The sequence below is a fragment of the Acartia tonsa genome, chromosome 9, assembly GCF_053477335.1.
Source record: "Acartia tonsa isolate MP-2025a chromosome 9, ASM5347733v1, whole genome shotgun sequence".
Taxonomy (NCBI): Eukaryota; Metazoa; Arthropoda; class Copepoda; order Calanoida; family Acartiidae; genus Acartia; species Acartia tonsa.
This window is the reverse complement of record NC_137268.1, coordinates 49,443,436-49,459,759: the sequence shown is the minus strand read 5'-3', so window position 1 is coordinate 49,459,759 and position 16,324 is coordinate 49,443,436. Positions and strand designations below refer to the sequence as shown.

The 16,324-nt window shown below is 32.4% G+C and overlaps 2 protein-coding genes across 3 annotated transcripts; both read left to right on the top strand.

Moving 5' to 3' along the window:
- Window positions 1-583: 583 nt before the first annotated feature.
- On the top strand, window positions 584-15,248 carry LOC145329126 (uncharacterized). The gene is made up of 13 exons (XM_080173173.1): window positions 584-894; window positions 1,470-1,588; window positions 11,352-11,411; window positions 11,614-11,672; window positions 12,477-12,517; window positions 12,713-12,780; window positions 12,910-13,038; window positions 13,367-13,462; window positions 13,583-13,655; window positions 13,807-13,926; window positions 14,062-14,146; window positions 14,387-14,441; window positions 14,962-15,248. Exons 1-13 carry the CDS (start codon window positions 842-844, stop codon window positions 15,042-15,044), a joined length of 1,041 nt encoding a protein of 346 aa, XP_080029299.1. The 5' UTR covers window positions 584-841; the 3' UTR covers window positions 15,045-15,248.
- Window positions 4,031-10,711, top strand: LOC145329125 (uncharacterized). 2 transcript variants are annotated; one of them, XM_080173171.1, is made up of 11 exons: window positions 4,031-4,154; window positions 4,805-4,912; window positions 5,457-5,573; window positions 6,187-6,273; window positions 7,190-7,246; window positions 7,584-7,768; window positions 8,017-8,136; window positions 8,573-8,833; window positions 9,211-9,321; window positions 9,883-9,997; window positions 10,574-10,711. In XM_080173171.1, exons 6-10 carry the CDS (start codon window positions 7,587-7,589, stop codon window positions 9,938-9,940), a joined length of 732 nt encoding a protein of 243 aa, XP_080029297.1. In that variant the 5' UTR covers window positions 4,031-4,154; window positions 4,805-4,912; window positions 5,457-5,573; window positions 6,187-6,273; window positions 7,190-7,246; window positions 7,584-7,586; the 3' UTR covers window positions 9,941-9,997; window positions 10,574-10,711. The 2 variants fall into 2 exon arrangements, with proteins under 2 accessions (XP_080029297.1, XP_080029298.1); XM_080173172.1 differs by lacking the exon at window positions 4,031-4,154 and having other exon boundaries at window positions 4,665-4,912.
- Window positions 15,249-16,324: the final 1,076 nt, after the last annotated feature.

The window sequence follows — 16,324 nt, the reverse complement described above, 5'->3', positions numbered from 1 at the left end:
TCAAAAACGGGCGTAACGCATTATCATGCACAGATAAACCTCCAGACAAAGGTTGTTCAATCAAAAAGTTGGTTGTCAAATTGGTGTTACCTAACTTAGTACATCAGGTGTTTGGATAGAGGAGGAAATAATTAGCTTATTAGATTATTTTCATGCTACTATATCAAAATCGCAAATTTAGTTTTATTTAAACTGTATGTTTGAATAAGTCTGAAATTTAATTAATTTTAACTTTTATAGATAAGGTTTAAAGTTGTTGGCAACAACTCGATAATAATTGTAAATGTTCAAAAAATGTTTTATTCAATATTTCAAAACAAAACTCTATTAGAAAAGTTTGATAAGGAATTGAAAAAACTAAAAGCTTATAGTATTATATAAAGTCTTAACCAATTAAAATCAAAATTTAACACATGTTATAGCATAAGACAGTGTAGATTTGTTAGTACTTTGAAACATTTAAAAAGATAAGAAATGCATGCAATTGTTTGCTCAAAATACAAAATGATAGAAGGTCAAAAAACATTTTAGATAATTTAAGTATTTTATGTAATTTTTTTTATAAACAACAAAATTTTCATCTTTTAAACTTTAATAAATAAAACAAATTGTATATTTTTAAAGAAAGCTTTAAAGTCTACTTTCAATCACAGAGAAAAAATTCATAGATTAATGTAAAAGAGTTAAAGAGATGACAAACGTGGTCATTCAAATAAATTGTATCTTTATATAACAACTTAATATTATTAAAACTAATAATTTACATAAATCTAATTGCAAGTTAAAATAAACAAAGATAATAACAAAATACAATTAGTTTTTACTCAGTTGTTAATGAACAATGGTGGGAGCTAGGTCAATTTTACCTTTGCTATTTTTTGCAACTGCAGTAAGGTTAGTAATTAAAAAATATTAAACTCATGTTCTTCTACATTAATATTTTTTGGAAGGTTTAAAATTATTTAAAGATATATTTTATATGGAAAGATACTATCGTATTTCATAAAGTAATACGTTTTTGTCTGAAGCTTAAAATCTCAATAAGTACTAAACTAATAATATTCTTTATATTAGGTAGGCTTCATATAGGTTCTTAGATGGTTTTAGGCTATTTTTTTAAAAATTAAAGTCGAGAAATGGTTTTAAGCTATTTCTCTAGCCCCTCAGCGTCTATAGCGCACCAGGCATAGCCACTTGTTTTATTTATAAAATAATATGTTTTTTTACCCGAAGCTTTATAATTTGATTGCTAATGCACTGATTGAGTTCTCCATTAGAAGCTTCTCCAGAGTACTGGATGGTTTTAGACTATTTAAGTTTGGTTTCAGGCTATTTTACTACTTTCCTTACTCCTTCGAATAATGAGTTCCTTGGTGCCAGGATCACAGCCGCTGGTATTCCTATAATATGTTTTTGAAAATTTACTGCCTGAAAATCAAAATAAATTAATTAAAACTTTTCTGTTCCAGATGTGGGAGAGAGCAGATAACTGTTACAGATCCTTACTTTGGAGATTATGAGAGAGAATACTTGGAGTTTTTACCTTCTTCATATACACCTGATGGAGAACCTTATCCTCTTATTCTAGGTAATAGAGATAATATAGAGACTTATTCTCTACAGCAGCCATAAAGAAAACAATGAAAGAACAACCTATTCATGGCATGGGATGAAATTGAGTTGAGATATTTGAAGGAATGGGCATTATTTTTGATTCTCATAATGAGTTAGTTATAAAATAATGAAATAAAGCCTTACTTGGCCCTTGGGTATATTATACCATATGAAAATTTCTTTCCTAGCTAGTATATTGTGAAGCACATAACAAAACATATGATAAGTTAATGAATTGTTGAATTTCTTAAGATAAAGTTAGCTTTTTAGAAATCATATCAGTAAAACATCTTGTTGCTTGTGAATTTAATTGGTTGTATATTGCAAAAATAAACAAAGGTGTTTTTTTGCTATAATTTGTTTTTAAGCTTGACAAATTTTGGGGTCAGGTCCATCTAGATGTAGTATGTCAATTTTCGATGTAAATACCATACTCTGATTCTTTAAACCCCAGGTTCTACGAAATACCAGAAAAAAAAATCGTTTTACCAGAAAAGTGGTAAAGCTGGTCAACCTGGTAAAATATACCAGTTTCGTGGTAAATTTTACCAGCAAAAATTTTAGCCAAAAAATTAGTCAAATTTTACCATTTTTTTTGTAAAATTTGACGAAACAAAAAAACCCGTTTTTTGTGTTTTAAATTAAAAACAGCTCTTCATAATCAGTTGTAGTACTTTAAAATAATGACTTCTATACAATGAAGCCTAAATTTAAATTTTTTTTTTTTTTTTTAATTTTACCACTTTTGGAAGTTTTACCAAAAATGTGGTCAATTTTACAACTCTATTTTTCAGGTTAAGTCCGAATTTTCGGACTTAGACAAAAAAACGCAATTTGGTCAATTTTTACCAAAAAGTTAGTAAAATTTGACAAGGTATTTTTTTAGGCTAAGTCCAGATTTTTGGACTCTGACAAAAAAAATGAACTTGGTAAAATTTGACCAACTTTTTGGTAAAAATTGACAAGGTAAATTTTTAGGCTAAGTCCAGATTTTTGGACTTTGCCAAAAAAAAAAACTTGGTAAAATTTGACCAACTTTTTGGTAAAAATTGACAAGGTAAATTTTTAGGCTAAGTCCAGATTTTTGGACTTTGCCAAAAAAAAAAACTTGGTAAAATTTGACCAACTTTTTGGTAAAAATTGACAAGGTAAATTTTTAGGCTAAGTCCAGATTTTTGGACTTTAACAAAAAAAAAAACTTGGTAAAATTTGACCAACTTTTTGGTAAAAATTTTTACTTTTTATTGAATTTTTTCGCATAAAAGAAGCTAACTTTTTTTTAAAACCTTGAAAATTATTTCATCATTTCTTTTAAAACATCCTCCCGCATCGTCAAAAATATATCAAATTTAATATTTACTTATTTGAGCTAGCTTCATACGAATTAAAATTAAAAGAAAAAAAATCCAGGGTGTGTTTACGCAGATGTGCCGTGTGCATTTGAATTTATCGATTTTTCATCTTTAATATAAATATAAGCTTTCGTATATTCCCCTGAATGTTTCTAAAAGAAAGACAGAGATTTCGAATTATAGAGTAATTTCGCTACAAAACTTATATTTTTAAGTTTTGAAATTTATGGCACCTCTGTGCGCGCATGCGCACTATTGATAAGCTTATGATTATTTGAATATAGAGTGCCAAAAATAATTATTAGTTTTGATTCAATTTAATCAAATATTTTGAATCAAGAAGTAAATTACTACTCAATTTTCTCTAAATATTTAAATTTGTAGAATTTACAAGGAAGATTTTTTTTTAAGCAAGATGTTTAAAAATGTGGCAAAATTGTGGAACAACAATGTTTCATGATTTCTATATTTATGTTGTCTTTGCCAACCGGAAATACCACCGAGATGGGTTTTTAAAAGATGAATGCCACATTTTTTCGGCGTTTTTTAGACATTGATTGATTGAACGTTGACGATAGAATTTCAAACAGAGTATATAACATAAAAATACTGAATTTTAAATTATTTTTTTAGCAATTTTTCTAATGTCTAACACAGCTCTAAAAAGATGCATTAATTAATATGCAGCAAAAATGGATTGAAGATAATCTTTTTTTTTCTATGAAGGCCGTACCATCAAAAGCGAAATAATTAAATAAATCATTGTATACTCTTTTAGATTTCGCGAATGTCGCGCTTGTTATTCATAGCGTAAAAAATGTCGAAAAAACGCGGCAATATCTTTTAAGAACCCGGCCGGAAATAGATTCATTATATGTTCATATATGGTTAACAACTATATATATATTTAAATATTTTTTTTTAATATTGAATGCACTATATTTTTTTATATTCTATCGAATATATATTTTATATGTCATTACAAAACTATATTACATTTAATATTAACATTAAAAAAAAAACATCAATTTAAACTTTCGTAACCCTGTATTGGCTTCAGAAGTACAGTTCTACAGAAACCACGGTACACGCTTGAGCTAGCATCACCAGCATGGCTCTGCCTAGGCTTATAATTAGAAAGGCCAGGGTATTATTAGTGGTTGAAAAGTTTGTACATTATTATTACAGGTATTGTGTCTTTAAAGGGACTGTGAACGTAAATTTTTCTCATCTTAATATCAAATCTTAACATTATCTTATTCATAATATCTCACAGATAGAGCAAAACGCGCTTTTGTTTGCTTAAAAAACGGCTTTTTCCGACGATTTTTATAAGGTACAGGGAAAGGAAGAAATTTTCCGTATTATATAAAATGTCCATTAAATTGATTTTTTGGTATTATCCTCTTAGAAATTTTTTTTTCAATATTGAAAATTTGAGTACCCCCCCCCCCCCCCCCCCCCCCCGACAGCGAACTATGAACTCTGGCCGCAGCGCTCGGCTCCCTAGCCTGCCTAGCCGCAGCGCTCTGCCCCCTTGCCTGCCTAGCCGCAGCGCTCGGCCCACTTGCCTGCCTAGCCGCAGCGCTCGGCTCCCTAGCCTAAAACCTAACCTAACCTAAAATAGTTGTTCGTCGGTAGTCGGGGGGGGGGGGGGGGGGGGGGGGGGGGGTACAAAATTGAAAAAAATTGAAAAAAAAATTTCTAAGAGGATAACGCCGATTTTTTCTCCCATTATAGCTAAAATTAAACTTTTTCACATGGTACAGAAAGACATCCTGTTAATTTTATTTAAGAAATAGATATTCCTAATCTAACAATAATTTTATTTTGGTCAGGTTTATGGTAATGAATGTAAAGATGGACGGGCGAACATGGGAGCAGTTACTCTTTATCTTGCTGCAGATAACTCAACTCACCCTCACAGAAACACCACCAAGACGCAGGCACATAGATAATTATTATAGAGAAGTTACGATTTTCTTTAAGTATTTAAGAACAAATTCACTAGCATTTTGCTTGTAAAGAAGAAGTAATGAAATTAGTTTGTTTAGTCAGCACACTAAATCTAAAATAAAGAAAAATTGATATTAATGTAGTTTTGACCTAAACAAAGAGTTTCCAGTATGGCTTTGAAACCGATAAATATCCCCTGGATTAAAAATGGTTCTGGGCCATACTGAAAAATTACGTATTACAGACAATTTTCTATGAACAATAGTCTAGAAATTATATTATCAATACCAGCTTTGTTAGGCCAGTCCTTTGGCCCCTCGGGGCTAACAAAATTGCTATTGATCTGAAAATTTCTCATTTTACCAGTCGCGGAAAGCTGTCTATAATACGACGCGATAAATAAAATCAGAGACAAAAATACCATTTTTAGATAAAAAGTATACTTTATACCTACCTACACACTTAAATAAAAATAGCCTATTTATATTTAATTTGTTCTTGGATCTTTAGTTAATAGTTATCTATGCTTATCAGGGAGGACACCCTTGGAGGAAGGTTGACCCAGGCCATCTTCCAGACCCTCATTGTCACATGGATCAAGGCTAATCTCTATGTTGTTGGTCCTGTGAACTTTGGGATCAGTTTCTAGAGGTAATGTTAGCTATACTATAATTAAGATAACCTGCAGAAATAGATATTTTATTACTTGGATGTTACACTAGATTTTTATTTTCTCTAATAAAGTAAAACTCCCAGTGGGCTAAAATGACGATAACCCTAATTCGCCCCCTTTACTCCATTCCGTCCCGTCCTACTGGATAAACAAACTGACCATTGAATGAGTTTCATGTTAGCAACCTAAATTGACTTCAATTTTTCCACTGTCATCAATATCCACGTATATTCTATATCCATTCCATAATGTTTTATTTGTTCTACAGTACAGGAATCAGATCTATTTGCCAATCGTCCTAAAGACAACCAATGGTTGATTGTACGTCAAGCTTTTAATTTTAAGAGGGATAAAATGAGGGATTTCAAAGGTTTGAGGTTGGTAATCTAATATATTTTTTTTTTAATTTTGAAGGGAAACAAATAAGGGGTTTTACGGGTTGAGTGGAGTTAACACCCTTTAAGCCCCACCCTTTAAAATCTGTATGAAGAATTAAAAATGAAGTTTGGGACGAATTTTTGCTTCATTAATTTAGATGAATTATTTTTCCACCAACTTTTCTACTTGTCAAAATAAGTTCGTTTGTTTTAGGTTTTGAGTGGACTAACTTTATGGGAAGAATTAATCCGGGAGTGGTTTAAGACTATGGAAACCCTTACCAGAGTGTTAGCTAGACAGGTATATTATTTTTTTAATGTTTTTTCCATTAAAGTTTTTAAAAATAATCTATATATTATTACTGGGATGTTGTACCACATTTTCATTTACTCTGATAAGGAGATGCTCACAGCTGGCTAAAATAAAGATACCCCCCTTCTTTAAACCCAATCCTTACCCTACTACTGGTTGAACAAACTGACCAATAAACGAATTTCATGTTAGCAAGCTAAAATAACGACAATTTTTTCCCCCTGTCGTAATATCCACGTATATTCTACATTCATTAGAGTAGGTGGTATTATCCTTTTAGAAATGTAGCGCTCGGCTCCCTAGCCTGCCTAGCCGCAGCGCTCGGCCCCCTTGCCTGCCTAGCCGCAGCGCTCGGCCCACTTGCCTGCCTAGCCGCAGCGCTCGGCTCCCTAGCCTAAAACCTAACCTAACCTAAAATAGTTGTTCGTCGGTAGTCGGGGGGGGGGGGGGGGGGGGGGGGGTACAAAATTGAAAAAAATTGAAAAAAAAATTATAATTATAAAGATGTAATTTTGTTAATAATCATTAATGATGTGGATCAATTTATCGGGGATTGCCTTATCCCTTTAAATCCTTGAAGTTTTACCAACAAAATTCCGTTTGTCCCACTGTCTTATTTGAGAGCTTTACTCTCATAAACGTTATCATTGTTATTTTGTGGAAGGGAATTATGTTTTTTGTAAACGCGAAGCTTTTCTATAATTAGTGTTGGATGGCCGGTCTGTATGGACGAAACTCATAGCTATTATCATTAATTCAAGCATGTAGGAATTGTCCTATCTATTTCAAACTTGTTACCTACTGATTATTTTGGTCTAGCTAAAAAGTATAAGGTTTCTACTTTTGTCGTATTTTTTTAGTTTCATACCTATAGTTTTTGATTATAACAAATTCTTTTATTTAGATTGTAAAGAAACAAGACCTCAGATCAGCATTTGAAACATAGGGGGCAGTTGAAGAAGTAAGTTACAGAAAAGTTTCGCAGCTTATATTTATCTTTGTAGATCTGTATAATAATACAAACAATATTTTGGTTTCTTTACAACAAAATGGCTGGGTGTTGCCACCCCCTTAAAAGTCAAGGCTTGCCTTCACCTTTTCATTACTTGAATTTTTTGTTTGAAACTTTCACTACTGCTTTTAGTTAGGTTTAGGGAGATCAAGAAGGGTTTAGAATATTCCACAAGGGTAGGAGGTATTTTTAAGTTATAGGGAATTGTTTTGATTTATTTTTACCTTATTGTTATTAAACAAACTTCAGGTCTTGAAGTTATTTTTACTTCACTTTATTTTTTAAGGAAATGAACGGTACATTATATGCCGGTGAACGGCTGAGAGTGGAAATATCCCGGGGACGAGGCAGGGGACGTGGAGGCGGTGATAGAGGACGCGGAGGTGATAGGGGGCGCAGTTCTTACAGAGGTAGAGGCCGGGGTGGGGGCGGGGATAGGTATGAAAGACGCAGCCCCCCACATTACTCTAGGAAAGTTTTTGTTTTAAAAAGTAAAAGTTAGAAAATCTTTAGGTAGGCTTATTTATTAAATGTAACGTTTAAAAGCAATGCATTTTTTGTAATTTCGCCATGGACTGACGTACAGTTTTGTTATAAAGTTGCTGCGCTAATAAAACAGCAGTACCTAAGATAAAAAAAATTTAAAATTAATCTTCCAAAATACTTACTAAAAATCATCGAATTTTTTTTTTCAAAATGAAAACATTTAAAAATAACAGAGGTGGCTCTAGAGGAAGGGGAGGTGATAAGGGTGGCTTTAGAGGCAGAGGCCGTGGAGGGGACAGGGGTGGTTTCAGAGGACGTGGTGGCAGAGGGGGTGGTAGATCCCCTCCACCAAGGTAAAATTTTAAATTTTAAGATTAGTTTAGATATTGCTAGCGGCTGCGGCCCTAGCATTTAGGGGCTCTGTATTAAAAAGGATAGATAGGGGACAGAAATATAGTCTAAAACCATTCCGTGTCATATGAGAAGCTTTCCTACCTATAAAGGAGAACTCAATCGGTTTAGTAGTTATCGAAATCTTAAGCTAAAGACAAAGAACCTTTTTACTTTAAACAATTTAGTATATAAACAAAATATATTAGTGTAATTTCCAAATTTGCTAACTTTAAATGCCTACCATCTCTTTTATTGCTTTATTAAAGATTTTCTAAAATTACAATAACTTTCCTACCTAGATATGCTCTTTTTTATTAAAAAACCAATCAAAAAATTTTAAAAACCTTTTTTTTAATGAATTTTAACTTTTTAAGTAAATTATTTTTATTTTTTCAGGTATGAGAGGAGAGATGGCTACGGACCCCCCTCACATTACTTCACAAGGGAGGCACACCCCAGGGGCGACTACTCCCCTCCACAACAACGTTACAGAGGCCCCCCACCGCCAATGAGGGATATGTCGCCACGAGGACCCCCCCGCGGACCTCCTCCCCCCCACCACAGAGAATATTCCCCGTCACCCAGGAGGGGACCTCCCGGTAGGGGCCCACCACCCAGGGATTACTCACCTGAACCAAGAGGTCGGCCACCCCCAAGGTAAAATCAAATTTATATCAGGGATGTAAAGGGATAAGTCAATGGCCGATAAACTGATGAACATCAACATCGATGATACATAAAATTAGTGGTTAAAAAACGTTTGAACACTCAACTTATTGAAACAATAAATCAAAATTTAATTAACTCCCCAAAGTAGTTACCTAAGCCAATGAATAAGAAAACGTTATAATAAAACTTTTGGGACTGATGAAATTAACAGTTCATTGTCTCCTCTCAATAATGACATAAAGTACCTAGTTTTTTTACCTAATTTGATTTTTAATAGGTATTTTTTAGAATTTTGATGATATATGTTATTTTTAATAGATAACGACATAACATTTACTTATTATAAACTAATCTGAATATTCAAGGTACATGTCACCACCCCCATCCAAAGGGCCACCAGGTGACTATTCTCCAGGACGCAGGGGACCTCCACCCTCCCCGGGTAGACGTGGACCAGGGACCAAGGCTATTCAGGAATGGGTTATTAAATGATTTAAGACGAAGTAAAATATTGTTTAAGTTTAAAAAAAGATTGTACTAAAATAATTTACGTTTCTGTAGACACAACGGGAAACATGGTTCTTATGGGATAGGACAAAAGACGAAGTATTGAAATTAAATCAAGATTTACCTAATAAAAATTAGGTACTCAAAGTTTTTGAGTTGACGAATAAGTAAACTTGTTTCTGAAACTTTGGATACCATTATGATATTTACACCATATTTTACCCTCCCTGCCTGGGGTTTAGGTCTAAATTTATCTAATATTAGTACTTGTTTGGGACAGGGATCTAAAGGGACAAGACAATGGCGGATAAATTGATGTACATCAGCAATGATGATACACAAAATTACCCCTTCTGTGGAGTATAATTAGTTGTTGAAAGCTTTAGACACTAAACTTGATTAATCAACCATTCAAAATTCAATAAAAGTCCCTAGAGTTGTTAAAGCAACGAAGAAGAAAATAAAGCTTTGGGGACTAGTGTAATAAACAGTCCACTTCCTTCCTTCATTTAATCCTCCATAACTTAGGACCCCGCGTTCCACGACTCCATACGCCACGTGAAGCATATAATCAGTAATGCCGAGTAGTATGGACACAGCATGTTCTTGTTAGCCAGGGATGTTGTTACTGCTTATGTTTTCCAGGTAAGCTTTCCCTTTATTTTTTCTCGTTCTGCGTTTTCAAAGATGTTTAGTTAGATAAGTTTGCTGATTTTTTTGCCACGTGTCAAGATGCCTGTAGGAAATGAATGAGGGGGGAGAGGGGGAGTCGAACCTACACACTTTTATTTTTGCTTTCAAAAGAAAAAATTTAGGTGTGAGAGTAAGGGGGGGGGGGAAGTTCTGACACATTTGCGTAAACAGCGAGTATAGGCTTTATCTTTGGGACGGACGGACGGACAGACATCGTTCTACTTTGTATTATAGATTAGATATTTAGTAGGGAGGGATGGGACATTGGGCTGTAAATTACACTAGCCCCCAAAGTTTTCAAATAACATTTTCTTATTCTTTGGCCTAACAACCTTGGGTACTTTTATTGATTTTTTATTGGTTGGTTCATTAAGTTGAGTGTCCTAACATTTCAATCACTTATTGTAATCTACAGAAGGGGTAACGATGTGTATCATCATTAGAGATGAACATCAATTTATCAGCCATTGTCTTATCCCTTTATATCCCTGTAATTATCTAATTAACTAATGAGCAATTTTATTCCAGGTTGAATATCAGTGATACGAGGTCGAATGGGGCCGGTGCCCAGCAAATCCAGGAGGTTGCGCAACAGTTTTCGCGGCCAAAGCAGTAGAATCAAGAAAAATATGTTTAAGTGTTGTTTCAATCAATAAAGATAAAAATGAAAACAATTTTTTTTTATTTTTGCGATTTATACCTACAAGCGATGTTTTTCTATAATTAAGGTCGTTTTTTACCACTTTCTCGTGATTTTTACCACCCGTTTTTACCACAATTTTTGGTAAATTTTTACCATATTTACCCTATTTCTGGTAAAATTTTACCAATTTAGGGCAAAAATATTACCAGGTGTTGAACAGTTTTACCACTGTTTCGGTAAAATCTTACAGAAATTTGCGGTAAGATTTTACCAAAAAAGTGGTAAAAATTGGTCAAAATCTGGTATAAATTTGCGTCCTAAAATGGTAATATTTTACCGGAAATCTGGTAAAATTTTACCGATAATTGTGGTAAAAATCGCTGGTAAAAAGCGTTAGAGAGTACCACAAAAAGTGTTTTTACCACGGTTACGGTAAAATTTTACCACCTTTTAAATCGTATAGGCTGGTAAAATTTTACCATAAAAGTGGTAAAACCTAGGTGTTTTTATGGTATTAATTAGAACCTGGGACATAACTTTAACTCATAAAACACTATTTATATTTTTATTTATACTTATATCTTCTCCAATATTTATATTTCAATCAATAGTAAAGTCATTATCACATAGTAATTGATCACAATTTGTTGCATTTGATTTTAGATTTCCATGGTTGGTGGGGTTCTGCAGAAGGACACATTCAGGATTCACTGTGGGATGTAGGTAAGCTTTGTTTTAGAATACATTAATGAAAATTTAAAAAATCATTTAAATCATGTTTAAGAATATTCTAAAAATGAGCCTGTGAAATATTGCATTACGTAATCAGAAACTGTTGTTAGTTTGCTGGTGAAATATAATATGAAATACAATATGTTTTCCACATCTTATAAAATAAAATTTTAATAAAACACTATTTATTAAGTTGGAGAAGAGAAAGGTCTGATTATAATCGTACCTGAAGGAATACCTGATTCTCCACAGGTTGGAAAAGTTTTTAAAAAATCATTAGTGCTTTCTTTATTGATTTGATGCAACTCAAATGAATTATTACCATCCATTATTTTCAAGTAGAATTAAATTGACAGTAAGAGCGTTTAAGTTATAGTAATATTTTTATACTAACTGCTGCATTCTTAGCTTCTTGGGAATATGGAATACAGGGGTTGAAAAAAATATATCCTAAAACCATACTAAGATTTAAATATAAAAATAAAACAGTTTATAGCCATCACGGGACCTATATAAAGCTTCCCTGAAATGGAGGACTTAACAAGTTTATGGACATCTTAACCCTTACAGATCGGGCCCCAATTCCCACCTTAATAGTTCGGGGGGGAAGGGGGGCTCCAAGAGCCCCCCCTCTATCTTGGCTCCTGTTACAGATAAAGACGTAATTTTTTTTCTGGTAGTTCATGTGTATTTTTAGAGAAAATTACTTTTTCTAGTCATAGCGGTCAGACCGCTTCTTAGCAGCTTTTTTAGCGGCCAGCTGCTAAATATTAAAAACAGCTGTAGAGCGGCCAATTTTAAAGCTAGGATAACCAAATTTTAGGACGAACTTTTATTTTTCATAACAAAAAAATTACTTTTTATGACCATCGCCGGAAAATGGCAAATAACGGAAACCGACATTTTCGGCTGTTACGGCAGTAAAACGGCGGTTGGCGGCGCCAATTAATATCTTTATATGTTTCATGAGCCCCCCCCCCCTCCCCCCGATCTGTAAGGCTTAAGCTACAGACAAAGACAACATACTACTTTATTTATTACACTTGTTATTTACAGGGAATCAAGACCTGGAACATCACCAAAGAATACAGTGAAGAGTAAGTACATTGTTCAAATTTGATCATGTGTCATGTTATTAAGTTTTAAAATTAGATCAGAACTCATATAGTCTCATTGAATTTTTCCTACCTTTTAACTTTATAGTTGCATATTCAACAAAACATGTCTTATGAGTAATAATTTATTGAAAATCATAATTTGGCCTCAAAACAAGACATAGTCTTTTTCTTCAGGTACGGATGGAGATGTGACCCAGACAGAACTCAGTGGTGGGTTGCTGACTGCCATGAATCTTGTAAAGGTATGAAACTTCAATAATTACATTGCTTTCAATCTTTCATGGACTGAAAAAAATATAAAATCATTTTAATAACGGTCAAAAGATGTCTATAATACCTTGCAGTAAATAACTATCTTAATATAATACTAGAATGGTGTAACCCTGAGTATGGCTGTACAGCTGGAACTACCTGCTATAATGACCAGGCCTTCATTGAACAGTTGATCCAGTTCCTGCAAACCAAATACAATGTGGATCCTAATCATATTCACATCTCAGGTATAGAGGAAAGGAATATTTTTTCCGAAATCGCTTCCAAACCGATTCATATCTGGTAAATGAGAACTGGTTATCAGCCCTACAGAAAATTATGTCTAGCATCATATTATATGCAGTTTTCTATAAATATAAAAATGTACAATAATAAGATTATAACCTTAATTTTAGACTTTTAATTAAACATTTTTACATCTGTGGAAAGCTGTTTATAAAATGACGTGAGAAATAATTATTCTAAATGAATCAAAGTATAATGTATGTCTCACAAATTTAAGAATTTAATGTGTTTATAATAGAATAACACAATCAAATCTTTATTGTAATATAGGTCATTCCAATGGTGGAACCTTTACCTGGAGAATGTGGTCCTATTCAACTCTGAACCTGGGAGCTTCTGGTCCTAATGCTGGTTCTCCTTTCATTGGTATCACATATTTAATATTAATTAGTTATAAATTAACTGTTCAGTTCATAGTTTTACTTTACCTATCAAACTAAATACATTAAAATTATATTTCTGGATACTAAATCTTTTATGCTCTAGGTGCTGGAGAAGTACCTATGCCTCCAAGATCCTTGATTGACTTCCATGGGTTTGATGATGGTACTGTACCAAGGTAAGTTTTTTTTTCACCTTTTTTGAATTTGAATGACAAATGTTTTTTTTGCATCATTTAACAATACAGTTAAGTTCCAACTATTCTATTTCATCTTCAGGAGCTGCAATAGCTACCATTATAACAATATTTTAATATTTTCTATGATTAGACTGTATGAGAATTCCTATGGAGAAGGACCAATGGGAGTTGTTAGAACTATCCTTTCTGGAGATGCTCTCTACTACTATTATAAACCTGAATACCTAAACTATGTTGCTGACAAATACAGGTATCACACATTGTCTTCTGACAAAAATAATATAATAATTACACATAGTTAGAGAATTATTTCTTTGTAAAGTTTGATTTAGAAGATTCTTTGAAGCTTTTCCAATTTTAAAAATATTGTTAATTGTATTTAAAGTTGTAATGACTGGACTGCCTACCCAACCTCCATGGATGGAGTTGAAGGCTGGGAATGCCAAGTTAGATCTGGATGTATCAATGAGGTAAAACAATATTGCACTAATTCAACTGGGTTCAACGGGATATAAAATGTCTAATTTAGACATAAGCTATATTGATAATCATACAATAATTTCTAAGAACATTAGTCTTTCATGCTAAATATGTTTAAACTTAAGTTACTATTATCTAGACTTTTTTCAATACCAAATCTACTAAAATAGTCCTATAAATGTATAATACCTTTTTTAACTGCTTTTTAAAAATATCTAAATTTTTTTCAGGTTGAGATTGTAATGTGTGGAGGAAACTATGGTCATCATTATCCATTTGACAAAGGCAGGGATATTTATGGATAAATAAACTAATTCAAATAGCTGGATAAAATTCATATCCTTAAAGTAACAGGATCTCAGTATGTTTGTTTGTCTGTCTGTGTGTAGTGTGTACCACAGGATCTAGCTAACCACTTAACCTACATACATATATGGTTTTCCTTCTTATAAGTGTAACTTCTTGTAAGGTCCTAAGATGGTTTATAGCTATTTTGGGGGAAGGTATCACCACCCTCAAAAGAGAAATTGCAAATACAAAAAAAAACATAACTAACTCCATCTAGCGGAAAAACAATATTTTTAGGAAACGGCTGATTTGAATATATATTGAAAAGAAAACATTGTAAGTGCCACTAGAGGCCTCTAGGGGGGCAACTGCTGGCAGTATAGAAAGTTAAAGGGCAAGATATGAGCATTCTCAAATAAGAACTTATAAAAAACAATGTTTTGCTTTTGAATACTTTAACTTAATCTAAGTAATTAATGTTATAGATATATACTCATCCATATATTCCTGACTGAAGGAGACAACAAGGCAGAGGCAGCCAGAATTATGTGGCAGTTCTTCAAAGCCCATCCCTATGTACCTGAAGCAAAGCAGATGTAACATAACCTAACATATTATTTCAGGGATAAGATTTTGATATTTCACTGAAGGCAATAATTATACTTTTATAGTCCTTCTCCTTTGTTTACTTTCTTTAGAATCCTTGTCCTTGTGATGTATTATTGTTATTTTCATTATTTTTGACATAATTTAACATTAATTGTAAACATAAACTCTCATGCAATAAAGATTTATGCAATTCTATTTATTCTATCTGAAATAAATGTAATTTTCTTTACCCTATCCTGTTAGGAATCCAGTGATCTTTCAATGTTTTTAGTCTTTTTAAAGAAGAATCTTGAATTTTTTAGTGTAGATGATTTATTCCACGATATTCCATTTTAAATATTTCATTTTCTGAACCTAATTAACTTTTTCTTTAGAAAATCTAATTTATTTTATTTCCCTATAAAATCTGCTTTATTCTTTCTTGATAATATGTCAATTTTAAGATGAATAATGATTTCAACTATATGTATACACATATTCTATTCTTTCTTTTTTATCATGAATAGAGGAATTATTAAATACAAAGATCATAAATGACTAAAGTATGTTGGTATTTTTGTCATAGATTTATTGTGAGGAAAGTTGTCACTTACTAAGTAATAATAATTCTATTCCAAACAAAATATATCACTTAGATCACTAATTCAAACAGCATTTAAAACCATGATATTAAGAAAACTGAAGAAAAAACTATTTTGCCTAACAATTTTAACTAATATAACATTATCATTATGAATTATACTATCCTATTATATAAAGTAGAAAGTTTTTTTGTCAGGAGCTTCAGATTTTCGGTAAGGGTCAAATTGGCATAGGCCTTAGGATGGTTTTAGGCTATTTTTATGCCACCTTCTTACTTACCCCTTTGTATACAAGGCCCTTAGATGCTAAAGGTTCATTCACTATGTTATTTTAACTGAATAAATTTCCTTTATTTTTCATAATTTACCCATACGTTTATCCCAGTCTTAGTAATCTCTGTAGTTGGCAAACTTTTATCCCATTCTTTGAAATAAATGAATTCAAATGTTATAAATCAGCTCACATAGACTACATTAATTTAGATCATCTAGGAAAATTGTCAAGTTTTATAAAATAATTAGATAACATAAGTTAGATATATATACAACAATACAGGGCGAAGTACTTTAATCTTTTTTTATAAACCAGACAAATCTATAAATTAGTCATTTGGAACTGTAAGTAACAAAATTATAAAAAAAACTTAGGCTCAAAGTATAATATTAAAATTATCAATCTATTTGAGGTTG